At 38.7% G+C, this 23,890-nt stretch overlaps 1 protein-coding gene across 1 annotated transcript in view; it reads right to left on the reverse strand.

The window, feature by feature from the left end:
* thsd7ab (thrombospondin, type I, domain containing 7Ab) overlaps positions 1 to 14,543 on the reverse strand; it is a 109,613-nt gene extending 95,070 nt beyond the window's left edge. The window contains exon 1 of the mRNA XM_062985178.1: positions 14,453 to 14,543. Within this exon, the coding sequence (XP_062841248.1) occupies positions 14,453 to 14,543 (91 nt within the window). The remainder of the gene's footprint in view (positions 1 to 14,452) is intronic.
* Between the last annotated feature and the right edge of the window lie 9,347 nt (positions 14,544 to 23,890).

The following is a 23,890-nucleotide window of genomic DNA, read 5'->3' on the forward strand; positions in this document are numbered from 1 at the left end:
AAGGCCCGCGGGCCAAATCCGGCCCGCCACGTCATTTTATGTGGCTTGCGAGAGCTTAAATGTTGAGAAATATTTACAAATAATCTCAAAATGTACAAGAAGAGAAAATTAAAGCAGAAGGAAGGAAATTAAATGAAAGATGTACGTTGTGTTATGAGGCCATGTCTGTGGTAAAGGAGTACAATATAAATGTAGATATACACTATAAATATACAGTATAAATTTGGCATTTTGACACCAAACAACAAATTGTCCAAGACATTGTCAAAGGCAGACTACAATCACAGCAGGATACGTTACAATCGGCCCTTTGAAGACCACCATAATGCAGATGTGGCCCTCTGTGAAAATTAGTTTGACACCCCTGCTCTAGACTGTCAAGACATTTGCTTAAATTGTACTACAAAACAGTTTGTAAAAGCACGACTTACTACTATACACTATACTACTACTATGTACTATACTTCTATATACAGTACTATTCTACTATACTACTACTACTAAAGATATACTGCAATATATGTTATTACTCTGTACATATGTCTCCTCAATTTCACTTAACTGGTCACTGCTGCACTTTAATTGTAATATATGTACATAATCTTGCACTTCAGGTTAGATGCTGCTGTATTTCACTGGCTCTGTACTTTGTACTCTGCACAATGACAAAGTTAAATCTAATCTAATCTAAACTATGGAGAGTAGTTTGTCATGTCTTTAGTACACAATAATGTCTATGAAAATGAAAAATCGAGCATCTTTAGATGAGAGTTTCATTTTTCCTTAATTTACTTTATACACTGAAATAGCTGAATCTCTGTTTATAACTGGCCGAAGCAAGATTAAACTTTTGACAACACAACCTTGATATGATGGTGCATCATGCATTGGTGCAGCCGGTGCATGCAATCTCTTAACAAATCATTTTCTTTTAAATCAATAGAGGAAGAAAACATCCATGTGAACACAGCCCCACAGGTGCTACAATGAAAAAATAGATAAAGAAAGCAGGAAAGGAACGGCATTTACTTTGTTAATTTAGCAGCAGTGAAGAAGAAGCCAGAAGGGTAATAAAAAATGGATCTGGGTTGCTGATTCATTTCTTGTAGTCGGGTCTCTGTGGTCTTTAAATCACTTGTAAAGTACATGGTGTGCTTCAACCAAAAGCAATAGCAGTTTAGGCTGTACCACGTTGCAGAAGGAAAACAAAACAATATCTTGATTGATTTACAGCAGTTAAAAATATAGAATTTGTCCTCCGTACATAGAGCTGTATAAAGGAATTAGAATTAAACCCTCCTGACTTGACATGGCCTGATCACATAGTTAGACTGACCATGGTGTAACTCTTCATTTTCTTTCAACCAAATAAACAAACTGAATCTTTGAGGATCCATTTTTCAGAGTAAACAGCAAGTACTTTTACATTTCAAACCAAAATCAAATCAGTTTATAATGAACTTATTATAAACGCAAGGAATGCAATTTCACGGTGCGTAATAAAAGTTTAATGCCACTTAAAAAGATTTCCAGAAGAACAATGGGCTATAGGAAAACCACCTTCATTTAAATGCATGTCTTATATTTAAGTGCTGTTGCCAAGGCTGTGGAGTGCTAGCCAACCAATTATATAAAGACAGTTCACTTACCTGCAGCTATTATAAAAATGAAGGCTGGAAAGTTATAGTAAATTGCAACCACTAAATGAGTTTTGGATTTGACAGAGTGAATTCCACAGGCAGCCACATCAGCGGATCTAACACGGTTTTAGTTCCACCGCCTCACTTAGTCTATTCCTACTTCTTAGAATTAGGCTTAAGTAGGAAAAGAAAATGTGCTAGCTATGAATGTTTTGAAGGACACATTCAAGTAAAGAAAGAAGATAACATGATAATAATAACAGTAAAAATCTAAAACAGAAAAGAATAGTCTAGTCTACAAAAATGCAAAAATGATTTTGGTAAGTCTGTATGCTAAGAATGAAACCAATTTGCTTAGTATATGTCCTAAAAAGGCTAGATTTAACTCTGAATTATTAATTTATTAGGATTTTAACGTCATGTTTTACACACTTTGGTTACATTCATGACAGGAACGATAGTTACTCAATATACAAGATTCATCAGTTCACAAGTTTCATGTCAAACACAGTCATGGACAATTCTGTATCTCCAGTTCACTTCACTTGCTAGCCATCGTGCCACCCTAATTCTAAATTAAACTGAATTCTAACACAACACAATCTGCATGTCAAGAAAAAAGCACAACTCAGATTTAAATGGTGCTGAAAGCTAAAAAAAGAGCAAAAAAAATGTTAGGTCAGATTAAATCGCAAAGGCTTACCACATGATAAGCGTTTTGAGCTTCATTGACCACAAGGCTGGGCACATATTGCTGTTTACCGTGGCATTTACGCCTTTCACATAATACAAAGAAAATACACTGCTGGCCGTGCCACTGAGCGCCAAGCTTGAAAACAATAAACAACATTGTCAGTATATTCACATGATTTTTTTAATAAAATGTATAGAACACTCTGGCAATGGTCATTATTTGGAGAGGTAAGAAGACATAAAAGGGAAATGGGAGCCATAATGCAACATTTCAGGGTTTTGTGAAGCAGTAAGAATCAGTTTCTCTCTCCTGTCAGTGCTTCACATTCTGTGACACCGTATGAACAAATTTGCCTTGCTGGTGACGCTTTGAAAAGGTCAGCGGCAAACTGGGTCAAAGTTTAATCGGAGTGAACTCTTTTTAATCAGTGACAAGCAGTAAAACGTGACCGTCAAAGCATCAAAACTGTGCAGTTCGCGATGCTCAAGGTGGTGCAGCCAGCGGCGAGGAAAGAGGCACCGCCACACTCCATAAAAAACAATAGCACAGCCAGCACAGAAGCGTTTTACCCATGATTTATGTGAAAGTCCACTTGTTACCACAGACATTGCTAGGTCTAGAAGCTACTGTCAAGAAAAACATCCATATTAAGAAGGAAAAGAACAGGTGAATATAAATGGTATGATAAAAATTAAACGTAGGTATTTAGTGGCCTGTTTGAGTAACCAATTTTGGCAAACAATCAATGGCAATCAATCAATCAATGGCAATCAATCAATCAATGGGTGCAAGGCACACATTAACACGCCAGTCCATCACAGGGCAGACACACATACACACACCCATTCACTCACAGGGCAATTCAGTCTCCAATTAACCTGACTGTGTGTTTTTTGGACTGTGGGGGGAAAGCAGACCTCCCGGAGGAAACCCACAGGACACAGGGTTCGATTTATAACATGCAAACTTTGCACAGAAAGGACCTGGTCCACCCGGCCTGGGGATCAAACCCAAGACCTTCTTGCTGTGAGGCGACAGTGCTACCCACCGAGCCACCGTGCCGCCCACATTTTGAAACACCAAAAAAGTTCTTATTTAAATTGTAGGTTAATGGAACATTATACTAAAATGACTAAGGTTGTTTTAGGTGTTGCTTTGCATGTGAGACAAGCCCACTTGGTTAGCAGTAGTACTGACCTTAGCTATGGCCATGTCTAGATAGATTAACCACTATGCTCTCCATTTAAACATATTGTATCTCAATTCTGTGGAGGCCAAAGCCTTAGATATCGCTCTGTAGCCCTACATTATTTTACTTTTGTAGCTCTTCTGAAGTTTCCTTAAATTGTGGCATAGTGTTCCTGCAGAAGCTTTCAAACTGACTGTACAGAGGCGTTTCTGGATAAGTGAGATTTACCAATAACATTCAGTGACCTGGTAACTTAAGTAACCAAAGGGGGCAATTACTTTTTGACTAGCAGTATGATGCAGTTCCCTCTGCATGATTCAACCTTCCTAATGAGGTTTGTTAATAAAGATATGACGGCTGACTTCTGTGTATGATCGCTGCATGAGCATCAAAAAAAGAATGAGACACGTTGTGAGAACAGATCTTCACTTGACTTTCATCTCCTGCATTCAGCGCTGTGGACAGGGACGTGCTGAGATGCCAAATGCTAATGACGTGCAAAAGCAGAAACGATCGCTTTAGCATTCAGCCGTGCTAATCCTCGGATTATAAATAGAACGTATCAGCAAAAATCACACTGATTTATAATTTCAATTCCGATGTGAGACAATTATGTGGTCAGATGTATTTAATTTAGTTTATTTAAACCTTATGTAATCAGAAAACCACAAAATGTTATAAAATATAAAATACTAGAAATGGTCATTTAGTTTTCTACTTACAGTACTATACTTGATATTTCTGAAATAATCAACCAATCCACCCCAAATTGCTTCGAATGCATCATAAAAGCTCACAGCAAACTGTAGAAGGTAAGATTATTGTAGGGCTTACGTCAGGCACTATATGGCCAACAAAGAAAGATTTAAAATCAGCCGTGAAGATAGACAAATCACTAGCTCTGGTCTCCAGAAAAAGCAGATTTTGTGTCTATGCTACCTGCTTTAACACTAATCATACTTAGTGTTAAAGTGACCCCGTAGGCAGCAATTACAAGTTTTAAAACTGTTAAGTTCATGTATTTTGGTGACATGGCAAGAGAAAATGAATCCTTTATTTTTGTGCAGTGCTGAAGGTTTGATCTGACAGTAAAATATCTTGCAGTATCATCACCGTAGATCTGCAAATGCATGTCAATAATGTCAACGAGTGCAAACTTCTCAAGAGTACCACTTACAACCAGTCAGACCTGTGACTCAACAAGTACAGCCCAGTTTCGACTGATACTTCTATCAAATACAACTACTATCAAATGTGCCCTCAACTCCTCTATCATCATAGATACACCAAACTCTGTTATGATACATGATTATGTCCAAACCCTGTTTTCAAACATGTAAAATGCAATTTAAAAAAACTGTAATCTGATTAACATTTAAGTACCTCGAACGCTGAGCTACTGCTGCCCTAAATTTATAATCTTTTCTATTTTTTATTTTTATATAACCAGCTCTGGTTTTGTGCTAAAAATAAAAGAAAAAAACTTGAATAGTAAAATTACTTGTGCAATATGCTATTAAAAGAAACAAAAAGGATGAAGCACTGCAGAGGTGCTTGACAAGCTCATCTAACTTACCATGGTACCACTTCTCAAGAGAAAATTAATAGCACAGTGTGTGGGGAGGGATGGAGGTTTAAAACGGTGTCTGGTGCCATTTATGTCAATTGATTAATTGAATCTCCCAACCTCTTATCAAGGTGCAATCATCTACACAGCACTCACCATCTCAAATGAGCACTTTAACAACCCTTCAACAGTTACCAAGAAAATGATTTGATGGGTCTACTTAGAGCAACAATGGAGATAACGCTCCTTCAGATGCCCTCTGCGATCTTTACGCATTCAATATTTGCCAGAACTATTTCCCAAAAGCCTGAGCCAACTCGAAGGTCAAGCAAAGTTAGTGTTGAATGAGGTACCAAGGGAATGGGGTTTAATTGTGTCTTTGAAAATAAGGAGGGAGGGGGTGAACTAATCTCGTCCTTTTTAAAGGTTATACTTAAAGCCTTTATGTTCTGAGTAATGAGCAAAAGGCTCAAAAACTTTCAGTCTTATTAAATGCACTAAGAGGGAAAATAATTTATTAAGAATTCATTCATTTAAGGTGTATTAGTATTAGTATCGAGACACCTCGTCTAATTATTGAGTTTGTATGTTTCAGCCACAACCATTTCTAACAGGTGTAATAAATCATTTATATAAAGGACATTATATAAGTTTTGTAAAGGCTCTTTCCCTTTCCAGCATGACTGTACCCATGTGCACAAAGCAAGCTCTATAAAGACATGAAGAAAAGCTCAGTTTAAAGAAACTCCAGTGTCCTGCAAAGAGCCCTAACCTTAGCCCAACTCAACAGCTTTGAAATGAACTGGAACATCAGTTGAGACTTGACCAGTATCAGTGCCCAGCCATACAAACACTCTTTTGATTGAATGGACACAAAGTCTTTAAAGTCCTTTTTATTCCTGGTCCTAGGTGGGTGCAGTGCCACCTTGGACAGGGCATCAAGACATTAAATAGAACAATCAACCTTGTGTATGTTTTTGGACATATCGAAAAGGAATCTACTTCTACACAAAAAAAAGTGTAAAACGGGTGCATGGATGAAGCTCAGGTTCACCCAGGACCCATTTTACCATGCAACATGCTGTGCCACACTCCTAAATAGTATCTGTAAGTAAAAATAAGAATGCATGCTGCTAAAATTAATCAAAAATGGTGTTGTATGATCCCCCTTAAAGTACAAATGTGATTATTCTTTTTATTCTGTGACACAACATGCTTTCTTTCACTTAAATCATGAGGATGTGTCAACGTTCGTTCATTTATTTAAAAAACGTTTTATCCTGGTTCGAGTCAAGAAGGCACCCAACAGACACAACTGGTCGTGTATGAGAGAGGAAAGAAGGCCAGACAGGAAATCACCTTCTTGCTGCTGCACCAGCAAATCCTACAGTTTGTTCAAGGCCAAATGCCAAAGCATGAGCGGGGAAAGCATACTAAGAGAGTACAGTGCTGTAGGAATCCACTGGAGGTTTTACATGTATCGGAGGTGGTGAGTGCTAGCGAGGGTGTTGTGTATGCAGCAGAGGTTGTCAGAGTGCACAGGGAAATTAAGAATATCCAAACTGAGACAGTGTGAAGAGGGAGAAAATTCAAAAAATCCTTTTTGGACAGCAGACTTTAAGCCTATGCTTAAGCCTATTTAAGCCTATGGTGGAGCTTGCTGGATTGTTGATTTTGGTGGTTCCTGGATTACAGCTGAACATTCAGAGAAATGTTGGCTGTCATAATTTCAAATAACTCCCAATAAACTTTGTATGCAAGCACAGCGAAAATAACCGTCACACAAATCTCATAAAATAGGCATTTCTTGCAGGTATATGTAATTTTTGCAAACTGTATAAATGTATACACTGATCAGCCATAACATTAAAACCACCTCATTGTTTCTACACTCACTGTCCATTTTATCAGCACCACATTAGAAGCACTTTATTGTTCTACAATTACTGACTGTAGTCCATCTGTTTCTCTGCATGCTTTTAAGCCTGCTTTCACCCTGTTCTTCAATGGTCAGGACCACTACAGAGCAGGTATTATTTAGGTGGTGGATCATTCTCAGCACTGCAGTGACACTGACATGGTGGTGGTGTGTTAGTGTGTGTTGTGCTGGTATGAGTGGATCAGACACGGCAGCGCTGCTGGAGTTTTTAAATACCGTGTCCACTCACTGTCCACTCTATTAGACACTCCTACCTAGTTGGTCCACCTTGTAGATGTAAAGTCAGAGACGATCGCTCATCTATTGCTGCTGTTTGAGTTGGTCATCTTCTAGACCTTCATCAGTGGTCACCGGACGCTGCCCACGGGGCGCTGTTGGATGGATATTTTTGGTCGGTGGACTATTCTCAGTCCAGCAGTGACAGTGAGGTGTTTAAAAACTCCAGCAGCGCTGCTGTGTCTGATCCACTCATACCAGCACAACACACACTAACACACCACCACCATGTCAGTGTCACCTCAGTGCTGAGAATGATCCACCACCTAAATAATACCTGCTCTGTGGTGGTCCTGTGGGGTCCTGACCATTGAAGAACAGCATGAAAGGCGGGCTAACAAAGCATGCAAAGAAACAGATGGACTACAGTCAGTAATTGTAGAACTACAAAGTGCTTCTATATGGTAAGTGGAGCCGATAAAATGGACAGTAAGTGTATGTTACAATCTAGTACCAGTACAATCTCACCTCATCACTTCATCCCTACGTTTCAGTTTTGTGCATCACTAAATGAATATAAATGATCCCGCCCCAGAACCTGCTGTGATTACAATTTTTGTCTCCTGTTTTGCACTCACTCATTTTTTATTGCGTCCCCTCCTCAACAGACACCAGGCATGAACACAAACAAACAAAACACGGGAAAAGGAACCAGCACTGAGAGTATCTGCCAAATGAGACATTAAGACCAGTGTTGTCGTCAAGATCACCACAATTACATTTGTGGCATTTATCTGATGCTTTTGTCCAAAGCAACTAACAATTAAAACTGAATACAAATGCAAGTAATTAAGGAATAAAGGCCTTGCTCAGGGACCCAACGGTGGCAACATGGGGGCAGTGGGGACTTATATAATTAAAACAGGCTGGAAACTTAAATGGATCCTCTCTTAATCCCTAATTTTAATATTACTGTAGTATTACTAACTTATAGTATTCTCACACTGGTCCTCCAATGATGTCATTTGTGTTTAATATAATCATATAAATATAACAATCATTCACATCCTTGATGAAGACGATGCCAAATGATACTCTAGGACCAACTGTGTAGATGCTATGCAGTAACAAATTAATTAATTAGCCTAATCTGTCTTATCATCCTAATTAGAATAATTAGAATTTATTACTTTAATGAATCCAATTCTTCAAACATAAATTCCTTCCAGATAACATTTAATAGCTTGTTGATTTATTTAATTATATATCTAATGGTTTTTTTAATTACTGATTAAACTTCATACTAGAATGGAACTGAATGCATATCTGTGTAAATGTTGCTGCTTGTTTTGATTTGTAAATTGACCCAACAAACATCTGGATTATTTTATTTATTTATTTATTTATTAAGATTTTAACGTCATGTTTTACACTTTTGGTTACATTCATGACAGAAACGGTAGTTACTCGTTACACAAGATTCATCAGTTCACAAGTTTATTGTCAAACACAGTCATGGACGATTTTGTATCTCCAATTAATTGCACTTGCACGTCTTTGGACTGTGGGAGGAAACCGGAGCTCCTGAAGGAAACCCACGCAGACACGGGGAGAACATGCAAACTCCACACAGAAAGGACCTGGACCGCCCCACCTGGGGATCGAACCCAGGACCTTCTTGCTGTGAGGTGACAGTGCTACCCACCGTGCCACCGTGCTGAAACATCTGGATTAAGGTGTACTGGAATCATAATTAAAAATACAAACTATGTTCTATTTTGAGTACGTGCCTAGACTACACAATATAGCAACAAGCAGTTTCCCATTAAACATTTAAAGAGACTTTATAGCTTTTTCTGGATTCTTGCCTAAACTTTACCAGAAATTTTGTCCTTCACAGGTTTTTATCACTAAAGCTGTTCATTTTTTCAGCACCACTGACTTTTATAGTTGAATCTAAGTGCCCATATTGACAGCAAACAGCAGCTATGTATTGTTTTATGAAACCAATAACACACAAACAAATTCTGGTAGTTTTTGAGCCCAGGCCTGGATTCATCTGGATTCATTATGCATGCTGCACATCATACGTCAAAACTGCATTTCCTGAGTCCTGATTGCTCTCAGCTGTGCAATAACATTACTGCGCACTCTGGGTGTGTAAGCTCATCAGGATACACACAGAATGGAAATCCTGGCAAATCTGCCCTCATGCCTCTCTTCACTCTTTACCCCCTTGCATGACAAGTTGAGCCTGCAGTAATGATTTAATCACTGTGCAATTAACCAGCGCTGTTAGTGATAGGCATGAAATGAAAGCCTTTGTCATGTCTTATAGCATTTTTGCAGGGCACCATTTGTGTATTGATATGATGTGTAATTACTGTTATGAGAAAGTTTGTCCTTGCACTGCTCAACCCAACACTAGGTTTATTAAACTTGTCTCTGAAATAGTTCATGATCTAGTTCAGGGTTTTCATGGACCCGATGCCACCTAGAAACACTGGCAAAGGCAGTAATGCACCCTGGATGGTGTGCCAATCCATTATAGGGCACCCTACACTCTAGGCTAATTTAATCCAACCAATCCACCTTCTGAAGGTTTTTGGGAAGTGAACTGGAAGGAAACTTTCAAGGAAACAAGAAGAAGATACAAAACTCCTCAGGCAACTGCTGAATCCAGGTCCCCAGGATGATGGTGTGCAACACCTAATTTACCAGCAGCACCACTGTGTTGCCTTTATTTGAATCCAATACAAATATAGTTCAAGTTCAAGTTCAAGTTCACTTTATTTATATAGCACATTTAAAAACACAGGGTGTTAACCAAAGTGCTTTACATAGTTCATAATGTATACATCCTGCTCATACATCTCCACTTCTAAAATGTGTCCAATACAAACCAAAAAGCTTTACATTACACAAATCATCACAATCCTACCGCAACTCTAACTGTTTTCAAAGGCAAGAGAATAAAAATATGTTTTAAGCTTAGATTTAAAAGCAGTTAAAGACGATGTTTGTCTCAATTCCAGGGGTAAACTGTTCCAAAGTCTTGGTGCTGCAACTGAAAATGCACGATCTCCTTTTTGTTTTAACCGGACTCGAGGGACTGTCAAAAATGACTGGGAAGAAGACCTTAATGATCTTGGGGCAGTATATGGTACAAGCATATCTGAAATATAAAAGGGAGCCATCCCATTTAAAGCTTTAAAAACAAACAATAAAACTTTGTACTCTATCCTGAATTTCACAGGAAGCCAGTGGAGAGAAGCTAAAATTGGGGTAATATGTTCTCTTTTCTTTATACCTAGAAGAAGGCGAGCTGCTGCATTCTGGACAAGCTGCAAGCGGTTTACAGAGGATTGGCTTATCCCAAAATATAAGGAATTACAATAATCCAGGCGGGAGGTAATAAAAGCATGAATAATTATTTCTAAGTCATGCAAAGTAACAAATGATTTAATTTTGGCTATGCTTCTCAATTGAAAAAAAACTATTTCTAACAACCATACCAATTTGTTTGTCAAATTTCAACTCTGTATCAAAAATTACTCCTAGTAAATATAGAGATTCATAACCGGTTTAGTATGATGTGGATTCTAAAAAACAAGGTGTAGAAAATTCCAGAATATAAAAATAATTTAAACACATCTTATGCCATCCCATAATATTCACTGCCTTATTTATTTTTACTAAATGCTTGTAAAAGAGTTGTTGTCCTCTGCCACACAGGAACACTAGGCACATGGTACAAAGGAAACCTGAGCACCTGAAACAAGCCCATTCAGACATTGGGAAAACAAGGCTTCAAACAGAGAGTGGTCAGTCCTGAAAACCCATGTTGCTGTGCAGCACCAATTCTACCAGCTGTGCCACCATGCAGGAAACACAGTTGTATAGTGTTCAGAAGTAACTTTCAGTTCACAAGGAGTTTAAATCCAGGCTGTTTTAAGCTGCGTCCACACATTAATGTTAATATATTTGATAGTCCTTTCAATACTTTTCTGTAATTTGTTCTGTATTTTGGCCATCCATTCACAAAAAGACCTTAAAATAAAGCATTGTCCATATCTATTTCCCTTTGTTATTATGCAGACATGTAAACCTTTTTTAAAATATATGATATTTACAGTACAGTATGTGTACACCATTGAGCGGAAGCGCCACAGCTTACTTCTGCTACACTACATCAGATATAATGATTTTTCACTGACACCTATTGGGTGTACATGCTTATGTGAGACGTTTGACAGCCTGTTAGAGGATTTGTCTGATGTGAATGAGACTATTTTTAAATGCTGGAGAAAAAATGAGTTGTAAGTTTTAATACCGTGGTTCTTTAATCAGCTACACATCCTTTTTTTAAATGTTAGAATAGAGAAAACAGAGCATCGATTCAGCAGCCGTGAGCGAGGACCGAACAGATCCTGTGCTCTTGCTCAAACTGCAAATTGGACAATCAATGGTGTAACAAATAGCAGGAGCACAGATGTAACCAGGTGCTTACAGTGCAGGATGTCTCAGAGGTCTTCCACCTATCACGAGACCATTTAAACCACATCAACTTTATGAGCTCATCAAAAATGTAGAGATGTAGAGATGTCACTTTCATAAAATATGTGCATTTCAGCCTTTTGTAGCCTGCTGAATTATATCACCTCTAGTACAGATGCAATTACACACGTCATAAAACAGCCCCATTAATATTATTTTATGTATATACCTCCATAATAGGATTCAGATTTATTATTGTAATAAAAGACCTTGTGCTTTTAATTTTTAGTCTTATCTGTTAAAGGCAGTATACACTAATGAACCAAAACATTATAACCTTCCCTTAAATTGTGCATGTCACGTTTAGATATACAGTGTATCACAAAAGTGAGTACACCCCTCACATTTCTGCAGATATTTAAGTATATCTTTTCATGGGACAACACTGACAAAATGACACTTTGACACAATGAAAAGTAGTCTGTGTGCAGCTTATATAACAGTGTAAATTTATTCTTCCCTCAAAATAACTCAATATACAGCCATTAATGTCTAAACCACCGGCAACAAAAGTGAGTACACCCCTAAGAGATTACACCCCTAAATGTCCAAATTGAGCACTGCTTGTCATTTTCCCTCCAAAATGTCATGTGATTTGTTAGTGTTACTAGGTCTCAGGTGTGCATAGGGAGCAGGTGTGTTCAATTTAGTAGTACAGCTCTCACACTCTCTCATACTGGTCACTGAAAGTTCCAACATGGCACCTCATTGCAAATAACTCTCTGAGGATCTTAAAAGACGAATTGTTGCGCTACATGAAGATGGCCAAGACTACAAGAAGATTGCCAACACCCTGAAACTGAGCTGCAGCACAGTGGCCAAGATCATCCAGCGTTTTAAAAGAGCAGGATCCACTCAGAACAGACCTCGCGTTGGTTGTCCAAAGAAGCTGAGTGCACATGCTCAGCGTCACATCCAACTGCTGTCTTTGAAAGATAGGCGCAGGAGTGCTGTCAGCATTGCTGCAGAGATTGAAAAGGTGGGGGGTCAGCCTGTCAGTGCTCAGACCATACGCCGCACACTACATCAAATTGGTCTGCATGGCTGTCACCCCAGAAGGAAGCCTTTTCTGAAGTCTCTACACAAGAAAGCCCGCAAACAGTTTGCTGAAGACATGTCAACAAAGGACATGGATTACTGGAACCATGTCCTATGGTCTGATGAGACCAAGATTAATTTGTTTGGTTCAGATGGTCTCAAGCATGTGTGGCGGCAATCAGGTGAGGAGTACAAAGATAAGTGTGTCATGCCTACAGTCAAGCATGGTGGTGGGAATGCCATGGTCTGGGGCTGCATGAGTGCAGCAGGTGTTGGGGAGTTACATTTCATTGAGGGACACATGAACTCCAATATGTACTGTGAAATACTGAAGCAGAGCATGATCCCCTCCCTCCGGAAACTGGGTCGCAGGGCAGTGTTCCAGCATGATAATGACCCCAAACACACCTCTAAGACGACCACTGCTTTATTGAAGAGGCTGAGGGTAAAGGTGATGGACTGGCCAAGCATGTCTCCAGACCTAAACCCAATAGAACATCTTTGGGGCATCCTCAAGCGGAAGGTGGAGGAGCGCAAAGTCTCGAATATCCGCCAGCTCCGTGATGTCGTCATGGAGGAGTGGAAAAGCATTCCAGTGGCAACCTGTGAAGCTCTGGTAAACTCCATGCCCAGGAGAGTTAAGGCAGTTCTGGGAAATAATGGTGGCCACACAAAATATTGACACTTCAGGAACTTTCAATAAGGGGTGTACTCACTTTTGTTACCAGTGGTTTAGACATTAATGGCTGTATATTGAGTTATTTTGAGGGAAGAATAAATTTACACTGTTATATAAGCTGCACACAGACTACTTTTCATTGTGTCAAAGTGTCATTTTGTCAGTGTTGTCCCATGAAAAGATATACTTAAATATCTGCAGAAATGTGAGGGGTGTACTCACTTCTGTGATACACTGTATATTGTATAAGTGACTTAGATAAGGGACAAATCATTATGGCCAAACAACTGGGCTAAAGTACCTGTGAAACAGAAAGGAAAGCTCACAGAAAACTGTTGTGTAGCCACCAACAGGAGGTCCACGGAGGGATCATTTAAAGGCAGTATTTTCCTCACTTTTATAATGGTCTGAATTGAACTCTAAGGAATGTTGTGTGCTTTTGGGGATCTTATACACTTCTCCAGGTCTGTGCTTCTCTATGATTAGATCCCAGATGTGTTTTTTAAAGCATTTTTTTTATTCCATGTACAGTCTCTGCCATACTGACAAACCTTACAAATAAATATTATTTATCCTTTCTCCACTCATTTCTTCCACAAGTGTTGCCTATAAACAAATTGAGCAAGAAAGCAAAATGTGTTGTGTATGATTGATGCTAGGGTTACAAATACAACAGGTAAGAACACTTTTAAAATATTAAAGACTAATTAATTTATCAACATGAATTTAAAATTAACCTACATTTTAAGAGCACTCAAAATCACCTCATGACGTCCCTGTTTTTTTTTAAATCCTGATTCTAAACCACACTCAGTACTTTTCTACAAATTCTGGTCACAAAATGGATTCTGTTCTACAAATCCTGCTCCTGAAACAGATTTTTTTTTGAAGGCATCCCTGTTGTCCCAATTATCAGTACGATAGCAGCCGTACCTGTCTGCCAGAAGTACACTGACTTGGCTTCTCCTGAGGTTTGAGCAAAAACAGTCTGGATTCCAAAGCTCACAAACAGTAGTATCCACATGTGAGCTCCATTTAACACTGTCCACATGCAGGCTGTCCATGTCCCCCTGAACCCTGATCCCATCGCTCCTCTGACCCTTAAAATCCAGCTGTTCTGGGCAAAAGAACGAGCCCAAGAAAGAAGGAAAGCAAGCAGGTCCTGCAGGAAGGAGGCTTGAGTATCCTCTAGAAAGTACAAACTAGGTTGTTTGTTGGCTTTTTGTCGGAGGATGGATGCAAATTCGGAGGTTTTACCTGTCCTATCCTGTCCTCTACAGTCCTCTTGCCTTGTTTTTGGAAGAACAGATAGGGAACAAACAAGTGCTCTATTTCTTAGCAATACAGAGGAGTGATCAGTGCCGCTGCTGCCACTGTCGCCGTCCTCCGACTACTGCAGCTAACTGACGCGACACTTTTGCTCAGCCTCTCTTTCTCTCTCACAGCATCTCCAGCTCTCTCCCTTCCCCTCTCTCACAGGATCTCTCTCACTTCCTCTCTTGCAGCATTTCTCTCTCTTTCTCCTCCTTACTCTCACAGCATCTTTATCACAGCATCTCCATCTCTCTCACACAGCATATCTGACTCCTTTCTTTTTTAGCGGCTCTATTTTTCCCTCGCTTTCGGTAGCTCTTTCAGCTGATTATTCTTTCGCTTTTTTTCTATCTCTCTCAGAATCTCTTAGCTCTCTTTCATCATTCCTGTTACACATCGTGCTCTTTATTCTTCATCCCTTGTCATCATTAATCCCTTCCTGCACAGCAGCCTCCAACCCATGGTAATATGGAGCTTGCTTAATGGCTGCAGCTTCTAATTTATGGTACTGAACTTTTGCAGTGGTTCCTGAATTACATCTAACTATCTGCTTTAACACTTCTGCTTTAACATCAGGTGTTTTCTTTAGGGTTTTCTTGCAGACCTTGGTTAAACATCACTGTTCCAAGTGCAGTCGCTAGCTCTATTTGTTATGGCCACTGAGTAAACAACTATGTATTATTATCAGTATAATATATTTGAAATCAATAGCAATGAATCAGAATGTCATGCCACAAACTAAATAACATTGTAAAACTGTATGGCATGTTTTCAGAAACCCAATGATTAATCCCCAAGACGTACATACCACATGACCATGACCATGACAAATGACCATGAACTTGTTGAACACTGTATTTCAAAACCAATGGTCATTCATTTGAAGTTGCCCCACCTTAAGCTTAAAAGCATTTTATTAGAATAAATTAAAATCAATTAATACCCAAAGTGTTCAGTGGGGTTGAGGGCTCTGTGTAGGATGACTGAGCTCCTCCACACCAAACCTGTCAAGCCATGTCTTCATGGACCTCACTCATGCTGGAACAGGACACAGCGGTGGTAGTTACGTAGCCACTCAACGAGCTTAGTTTGCAGATGACCAGTCAGTGTATGTCCCTATCCTAACCTGTGGCCATGAGCTCTGGATCTGGACCAAGGTTGTGAGTTAAAGCATCAGATTTGGGACAGACAGCTTGACTTAATCTCTATAAAAGGATAAGAAGCTAATCTGTTTTGGAGAACCTTGGCATACAGGATTAGCCCCTATGAATCCTGGGGAGCCAGTAAAATGTTCTAAATCATACAAGGATGCCCCTGTTTGGCCCCCAATGGAGCTGTTTTAGTCGTAAAACTGAACAGAAACCACAGAATAAACCTAGAACACGCTGAAGAGATTAAACATGTTTCGGTAGAAGTTAAAATCTCTGGACAAGGATAAAGAACTCTTGGCTGATCTGCTTAACCTTCTGCCACTGCAATTCTCATCGGGAGAAGTAAGCAGAGGCATAACCGCTGAATCGCTGAACATAAACTGTTATGAAAACCCACAGTTGTATATAACATGTACAATACATTGGTTATGCTGGTTTTTAATACAGGATGTTACCAAACGTATTTTCTGGATTAAAGCTAGGAACCTTGTTTTTCTATCCAGTGCAAATAAGCCATAATTTGCCCAAAAATAGCTTTGGAAGATGCACCGCTGTGCACTAATGTACTCCGCAGCTGGTTTATGATTGCAGAAGTCATATCCAAGCATCAGTTCCATCTTAGTGATTACATTTGTCTATTTATGTTCTATGATTCACCGAGAACAACTGCGAAAAAGACATTTTGTTCATTCACTGTGTCAACAGTTAATCATAGCCCATGCTGCAATATCCTCCCAGCAGGTCACATCAGCAACTTAATCCACCTTTCTTAGGTCAGACAATCATGAGGTCATAATAAGATGAAGTCAGAGAACACATGAAATGTCAGCATGCAGGCAGATGCTTCAGCACTGACAGGCTTGCAGGGTTGATGAGCATTAGATATGCTGACAGATGGATTTAGCTAGTACAGAATGAATGAAAGGGCATATCAGAGATATATGAACTGGTATGAATCAGGCTGTGTGTATGGCTGTTAGCACAGTTAAATGTTAATGGATGGTTGATCTGACCACTAAAATCAGCCACTATAAAAACATAAAGACATATAAAAACGTCCCAGTCATACAAAACACAAAACACACGGTGATATACCGTGAAACCGTCAGATATACCATAATAAAAATTTTTGTATTAGCCCTAGTTTCAAACAAGTGTATATTTCAGGCACATGGCGGCTTCCAAGTAGCACCATCATAAAAAAAAGATTGAGACTGGAAATCTAGGACCGTCTTCACAAATATAGATTTTTTTGCTGCTGTGTTTGGCCCCATTCATGCAGATAAAGAATTTTAGGTAAATGTAGGTAAAAGAGCTTTTAACACAATATCCAAATAACAGATTTCAGTATCCATGCTGAGAATGATCTTTTTTAGGCATTTTACATCAAGTATGTACTTACACCTAATCGGCTGGAATGCTTGTCAACATTTACAGTGTTTGAACTGTTTGTGTGGACAGAGAGATTTTTGAAGAGTATTATATCTTGAAAATATAAACCATGTACAAAGAACTGCTTCTAATTTAAAATCTAAATGTAAAATGCAATAAAAATTAAATCATTTTATGCCGGTGATTAGTGCTCATACCTTCTTACAATGTGTCTGATAGTTCAAAATTGCATTGTGTTAATGTATGTTTTTGCAATAAAAAAAAATACAGTGCTTTTTGTCCTACCTAGTCTACTAAACCCTAATATTGTTTAATTTTACTGAAAGATACATCAAGCAGATCGTAGTAGTAACTGCTTTATTTATTCAGGTCTATGCCTTAAGTTACTTTGGTAGAGAATTATAGAAGCTGGAGACCGTCAATTTAAGAGCAGCTTGATTTGTGGCATGTACCAGCTCACGCACAAACCCCTCTGAGATAAATTCCTAGCAGCAGCTGACATATTTACAGTAGCATTTCTCAGGCGTGTAATAAAGTAATCAGTGCTCCCATTCATCAAAAAAATGCTGAAGGGAAAAGGCGAGAAAAATCAGTGTGTGTTTTATAAACTGTGTTTTTGAAGAATGAGAGTGATGTTGCCTGACTTAGGAACTTTTCTTTCTCTCTTTTGCTCTGTTGAACTGATACCAGAGGATGTATTAGTATGTTTACTCAGTTGCTCTTCAGATTTGATGATAAACTCTATGTTGGTCATTGTTCTTATTATTTGCACTTCACAGCTAATATGTAGTATACATCCAGTCGCAGAAGCTCTATACAGATGTTCACTGTTGCTTTTCTACATGGATTTATCTGACCACAGCATACACTCTTACAGTCTTTTGGTTCATCTGAGATAAGCTTTGGTCCAGTGACCTCTGTGGCATTTTTGCAAAGAACTGATGTACAGCTTACACTTTGCATAATATCGTTTTAAGTTGCATTTCTTGATGCAGAGGCGGACTGTGTTCAGTGACAACATTTGTCAGAAGTACTCCCAAAACCACATGGCTGTATTTATCACAGCAGCATGATAGCTTCTCATGCAATGTCCTCATCAGCTCAAAAGTCATGCAACCTTTCCAACCTATGGCCTGGGATTATTTGCAATCTTGAATTGTTCATTTTAAACAATTTTCTCACCAAGTTTGGAACAAAGCAGCGAGTTACAACCTATCTTTGCCTGCAAACACTAAACCTGAGGTGGTTCCTCCTTTTATTAGTTCACTTGCTTACTGTGTAATGTTTCAAAAGGGTGTAATTTAAATATGCTATAAACTTTTAACACTTATTTTACCCCATCCCAATACAGTTTAGCCAACAAATTTAAAATACAGCTGGGCATCCAACACATATCTATTTCTTTAAACTATTTTCAGTGAAATAAAGGTTTAAGAGAATTAACAAATAAAAAGGATTATTGTTATTGCATTTTACAAAATGTCCCAACTAAGGTTTGTACAGTGAGTGTCCTACCATGCACTGTGTATATAAAAATGGCTAAGAATGCCCAGTTGACCTCAAATTTGGAGGATGGAAAGGATCTTGGTGACATAAGTGACAGTTTTACAGAGGCTTGACTTTCTTTATTATCTCTTTAATAAATTTCTTTATTACCCTTCATTCCACCTCTATTTGATATTATCCCTTATTGTTTATCTTTACCTTTAGTACAGTGTTGGAGAAGTCATTTCTACATTTCACTGTACTTCGCACATGTGACAAATAAAACAAATCTTGAATCTTGAATGGCTTCAGCAAAAAAAGCCTGCTTGAAGGTGTGAATTGAGATTCAATAGGGTTGCTATCATCCGGCTGGACGTCTACAGAGACATGACCAGCTATGTCTTTGGGATTTGTTTGTTTGTTTATTAGGATTTTAACGTCATGTTTTACACTTTGGTTACATTCATGACAGGAACGGTAGTTACTCATTTCACAAGGTTCTTCAGTTCACAAGGTTATATCGAACACAGTCGTGGACAATTTAGTATCTCCAATTCACCTCACTTACATATCTTTGAACTGTGGGAGGAAACCGGAGCTCCCGGAGGCACAGGGACACAGGGAGAACATGCAAACTCCACACAGAAAGGACCCAGACCACCCCACCTGGGGATCGAACACAGAACCTTCTTGCTGTGAGGCAACAGTGCTAGCCACTGAGCCACTGTGCCGCCCCGTCTTTGGGATGACCGAAGCCCTTTGACAGACCTGCCGGGCCTGCTGTGAATCTGACCAGGATAAACTGGTTGATGAACATGAAATGAGACAAAATTTCTACATTTTTATCCTTATTCCCTTTCCATCACACTTCACAGCTGACTGTTTGCATTTTGAAAGTGTCCTCCTGACATCCACTAAACCCAGATGTGTTATTTGGATGTATGGATGATCACATGAGTGGTATCTTAGAAATTGATCATCACAGTGATATTTCCTTCTAACAGGTTTCACTCTTCTTTACTAAGTATGCCAATAATTCTGAAGGTCAGTGTGTATAAAAACATCAGCTTGGATTAAATGCATTTCGTCCAGTGATTCATCGATTACTTTCACTGAGTAGTGCTTTCATTTTAAATGTCTTAATTTGCTTCTTCAGTGACAGAAGTAAAAAAAAAAAAAAAAAAAAAAAAGCTAAATAGGAAGCAATTTTTGCTGGTGGTTATTTTCTGTAGCTTTTCTGTTACATGTCAGACACCATTCATAAACATATTGAGTGGATGAAATACTGCACACTCTGCATCTGTAATTGTCACAAACCGTCCACCAAAAACCTCTCAGGCAAAGGCGAATCAATGCACCTCAGTTTGAAACACACTCATTCATGTAGATGAGGCCTGTCAGATTTAATCCACCTCTAATCTGCCGCCCGGCTTCATTGATTAGAGTTCCGTAAAACTGCATGTAGAAAGATTTTAGAATAATCCCATCAAATCTGCAACATCACTGTGCTGCACCGTACACAAAACATAAATCCATCAACTTCACCTCATAACCTCTGTGCTGAATCCAGACAAGAAATGATTACAGTTAAAGTCAGTGGTTTACATACATTTGTACTGGGTATGTATGGCGTGGCAGGTTGATTTCTGCTATAGTTTTTACTGTGACTGGTAAAAACCCTGATAAATATTCAGTTCGTTTTCTAAAAACAAAATCAAATGGGTCAAAAATTTACATCCAGAAACTTTGATTATCATGAGCACACTGGAGCATGAGGTTTTGTTTACTGCGTGTTCAGAAGATTTAAATCCAGAAGCATGAACAGGTCTCGCTGCCTGGCTGCATGTGACTCATCGAGGAAAGGCAACCACAGAAAAAGCGAACTCAAACACGACTGACAGGCCTCGAGTCTCCTCAGTGACTCACGCACAGGCACAATAAACAAGATGAAATATTTAGCAGCCCCGGCTCACAATCCCGTGGCCATGCTAGAGAACGCAGCTGTCATAAAGTGGTCAGCTGGGGGGTCATTATAATGGTGTAATGAATAAGAATTTTTAATCGACCACCTCAGCCTGGTCAGGGTTGCTGCTGGTCCTGTTTCACCAGTAATCACTAGGACGTGGGGCAGAAATACCCTGGACAGGGTCGCCAATCCATTGCAGCGCTTCGACTATAAACCCCCCCCCAATTTTAATAACCTATTATTTCTGTGCAGATAATTTGAACACGGATCTCAGTGCTGATGAACAAGCGTAACAGACCACTGTGTCACCCAAGCACCTTTAATATTAACACTGTATCATGTAACTTACAAGCACTGTCAACTCATATCTCTAACACATAATTAAATAACGTTTATACACACCATAGCTTGGTAACACTATAATTGTGAGAAGATTGTGAGAAGATTGCGAGAGTTAAAACATTCTGCTGTAACTTTTATCACAGATCAGACTTGAGGGAGAACATAAAAAAGTCCAATACACCCGTGGCAAATTACGAGGTTAATAGAGGCCACGCTTTTCTCGATTGGCCATAGATTATTAATGGCCTCCACTCAACACCTCTTAAGATGTCCAGCTGGTACAGCTTCAATATGAATTTGAAAACTGACATTTGATTATTACGCAGCAAAAGCCGTGCCGCAACACTGCAGCATTGCTGTGCCAATAAAAGACTATATGTCTATGTATTTTACTTAAACTTATCACATATGGAAGTGTATTTTAATCATTTTCTTGAAGATTTAATTCTCTAAAGACAGAATTGTAAAGAAAAATTGGTGGAAAATATCAAACTACAACAAAACAATATGAAAAAACAATATCTGTATCTTTCATTATTTATTATTGTTTATTATTAGGATTTAACGTCATGTTTTACACTTTGGTTACATTCATGACAGGAACAGTAGTTACTCATCACAGTCATGGACAATGTAGTATCTTCAATTCACCTGCATGTCTTTGGACTGTGGGAGGAAACCAGAGCGCCCGGAGTAAACCCACACAGACATGGGGAGAACATGCAAACTCCACACAGAAAGGACCTGGACCGCCCCACCTGGGGATTGAACCCAGGACCTTCTTGCTGTGAGGCGACAGTGCTACCCACTTAGCCACCGTGCCGCCCGTATCTTTCATTAAAAAATGTATTAGGAAATACACATGTAAGTATGAAGTGAGTTGATTATTGCAATATTTAGTACGGATGTAACAATTCACCACAATACAGTTAATAACCGATTCAAAAATTCCACGATTCAAATCGATTTGACATGTAAAATAAATCGATATTCACTTTAAACAGCAGAGGGCGCTAGCGCTATTTACCTCACCTTGTTGACGTCACTGACGATATGCGCCTGGTTGCCAAATTCGGGGTTTTTCAGCCAAATTGGGCTTAATTCAAAATTGTTTTGCATAGTTTGTACCTACCTCAGAAATAAAAGGGCATTCATTATTTAGATAAATAAAAGATCACCACAAATACAGTATTTTATTTTTTTAAGAGAAATAATAAAAGGAAACCATAATTTGTCTTCAGCTTCAGTTTTTTTTTAAATCGGGAAAAAAACATATCGTGAACCCAGTATCTTGAATTGCATTACATCGTGGGTAGAGTGTATCTTTACATCCCTAATAGTTAGTATGTAAAAATAATAGATAGATGCTTAACTGGCTACTACAGAACTAAGCACAGTTAAACACCTCTGAAATTAATTGGAATGTTAATTGTAAACTAGGTCTTCTTGTCCAAGATCAGTACTTTTATGTCCTAATTAATATTTCCTAATGACCTCATAAATGCTCCTTAAAAATTAACTGGCACAAACAAAGAGAAACACATTTTACATTTTTCTTAAACGCCTTTCCAGAACACTGGAGACTGTTATAGCCACAAATGGGGACCATGTCCATATTAATGTCCATGATTTTGGAATAAGATCTTCGACAAGCTCATGGTCTGGTGTCCACCAGAAATAAAAGCTGTGCTTGAACTGTAATGCACACATGTAATTCAGTTGGATAAGCTGTTGTTCAGAACTGAGCTGAGAAAACCCACAATCCTTTAGGTATGATGCAAGGAGTGTTAGACAACCTAAATCTGCCACACCCCTCTGAAAGGGAGGCTATAATAAGCTTCGTCACAGCAGGAAGCTAAAGCACTCAAAAGATACTTGAATTAAAATGTATAGCAAACCAGTGCTTTGACTTCTAACTAACTCTTAACAAGACAGATCTGAGATTACTGCAGATAAGTGGCTACAGAGGGACACAGTGATTTTTAGATAAAGCAAAGTGAATAAAGTGATTCCATGTAAACATGGTAGGCTATGAAGGAGCTTTTAGAGATTTGACAAAAACGAATGGCCCACAGCCTTTCTTTTAAAAATGTTTGTTTTATTTTCTTACAAATTATAAAAAAGAGCCTTGGTGTCCGGTATTGTTTAGATCATTTTTGTAAAAATAGAAGTGTAATCCTTAATAAGTCTACATTACGTCTGGGCAATATGATGATGATAAACAGTAGAAAAAAAACTACTGAACCACATATTTTTGCACACACTCTTTCTGACTTCTACATATCAACAAACAGCTATACATTTAAAAGCACAGAATGATGAATTGAGCTATTTACTGAAAGATACTGGAGTAGAATTTAATTTAATTTTATCTGACAGAAAAAGTACATTTGTTTTTACAAGACAGCATCCACAAACAAGCTCAAAGTATAGTGACCTGCATGTGGCCAAGCCAAGCTTGAATCCCATTAATAATTTATATAAGATATTTAAAATTAAGAGTCTATTAAAGGGACAAAGTCATAAGCTTAAAGAATTTATGACAAGTTGCCGGGACGAATAGGTCAAACCACAATGCTGCAAAATGCTAATCATGTGTCACTGCAGTGCTGAGAATGATCCACCACCCAAATAATACCTGCTCTGTGGGGGTCCTGACCATTGAAGAACAGGGTTATACAGGCTAAAAAAAAGCATGCACAGAAACAGATGGACTACAGT

The sequence above is a fragment of the Trichomycterus rosablanca genome, chromosome 23 (genome assembly GCF_030014385.1).
Source record: "Trichomycterus rosablanca isolate fTriRos1 chromosome 23, fTriRos1.hap1, whole genome shotgun sequence".
NCBI classification, from domain to species: Eukaryota; Metazoa; Chordata; class Actinopteri; order Siluriformes; family Trichomycteridae; genus Trichomycterus; species Trichomycterus rosablanca.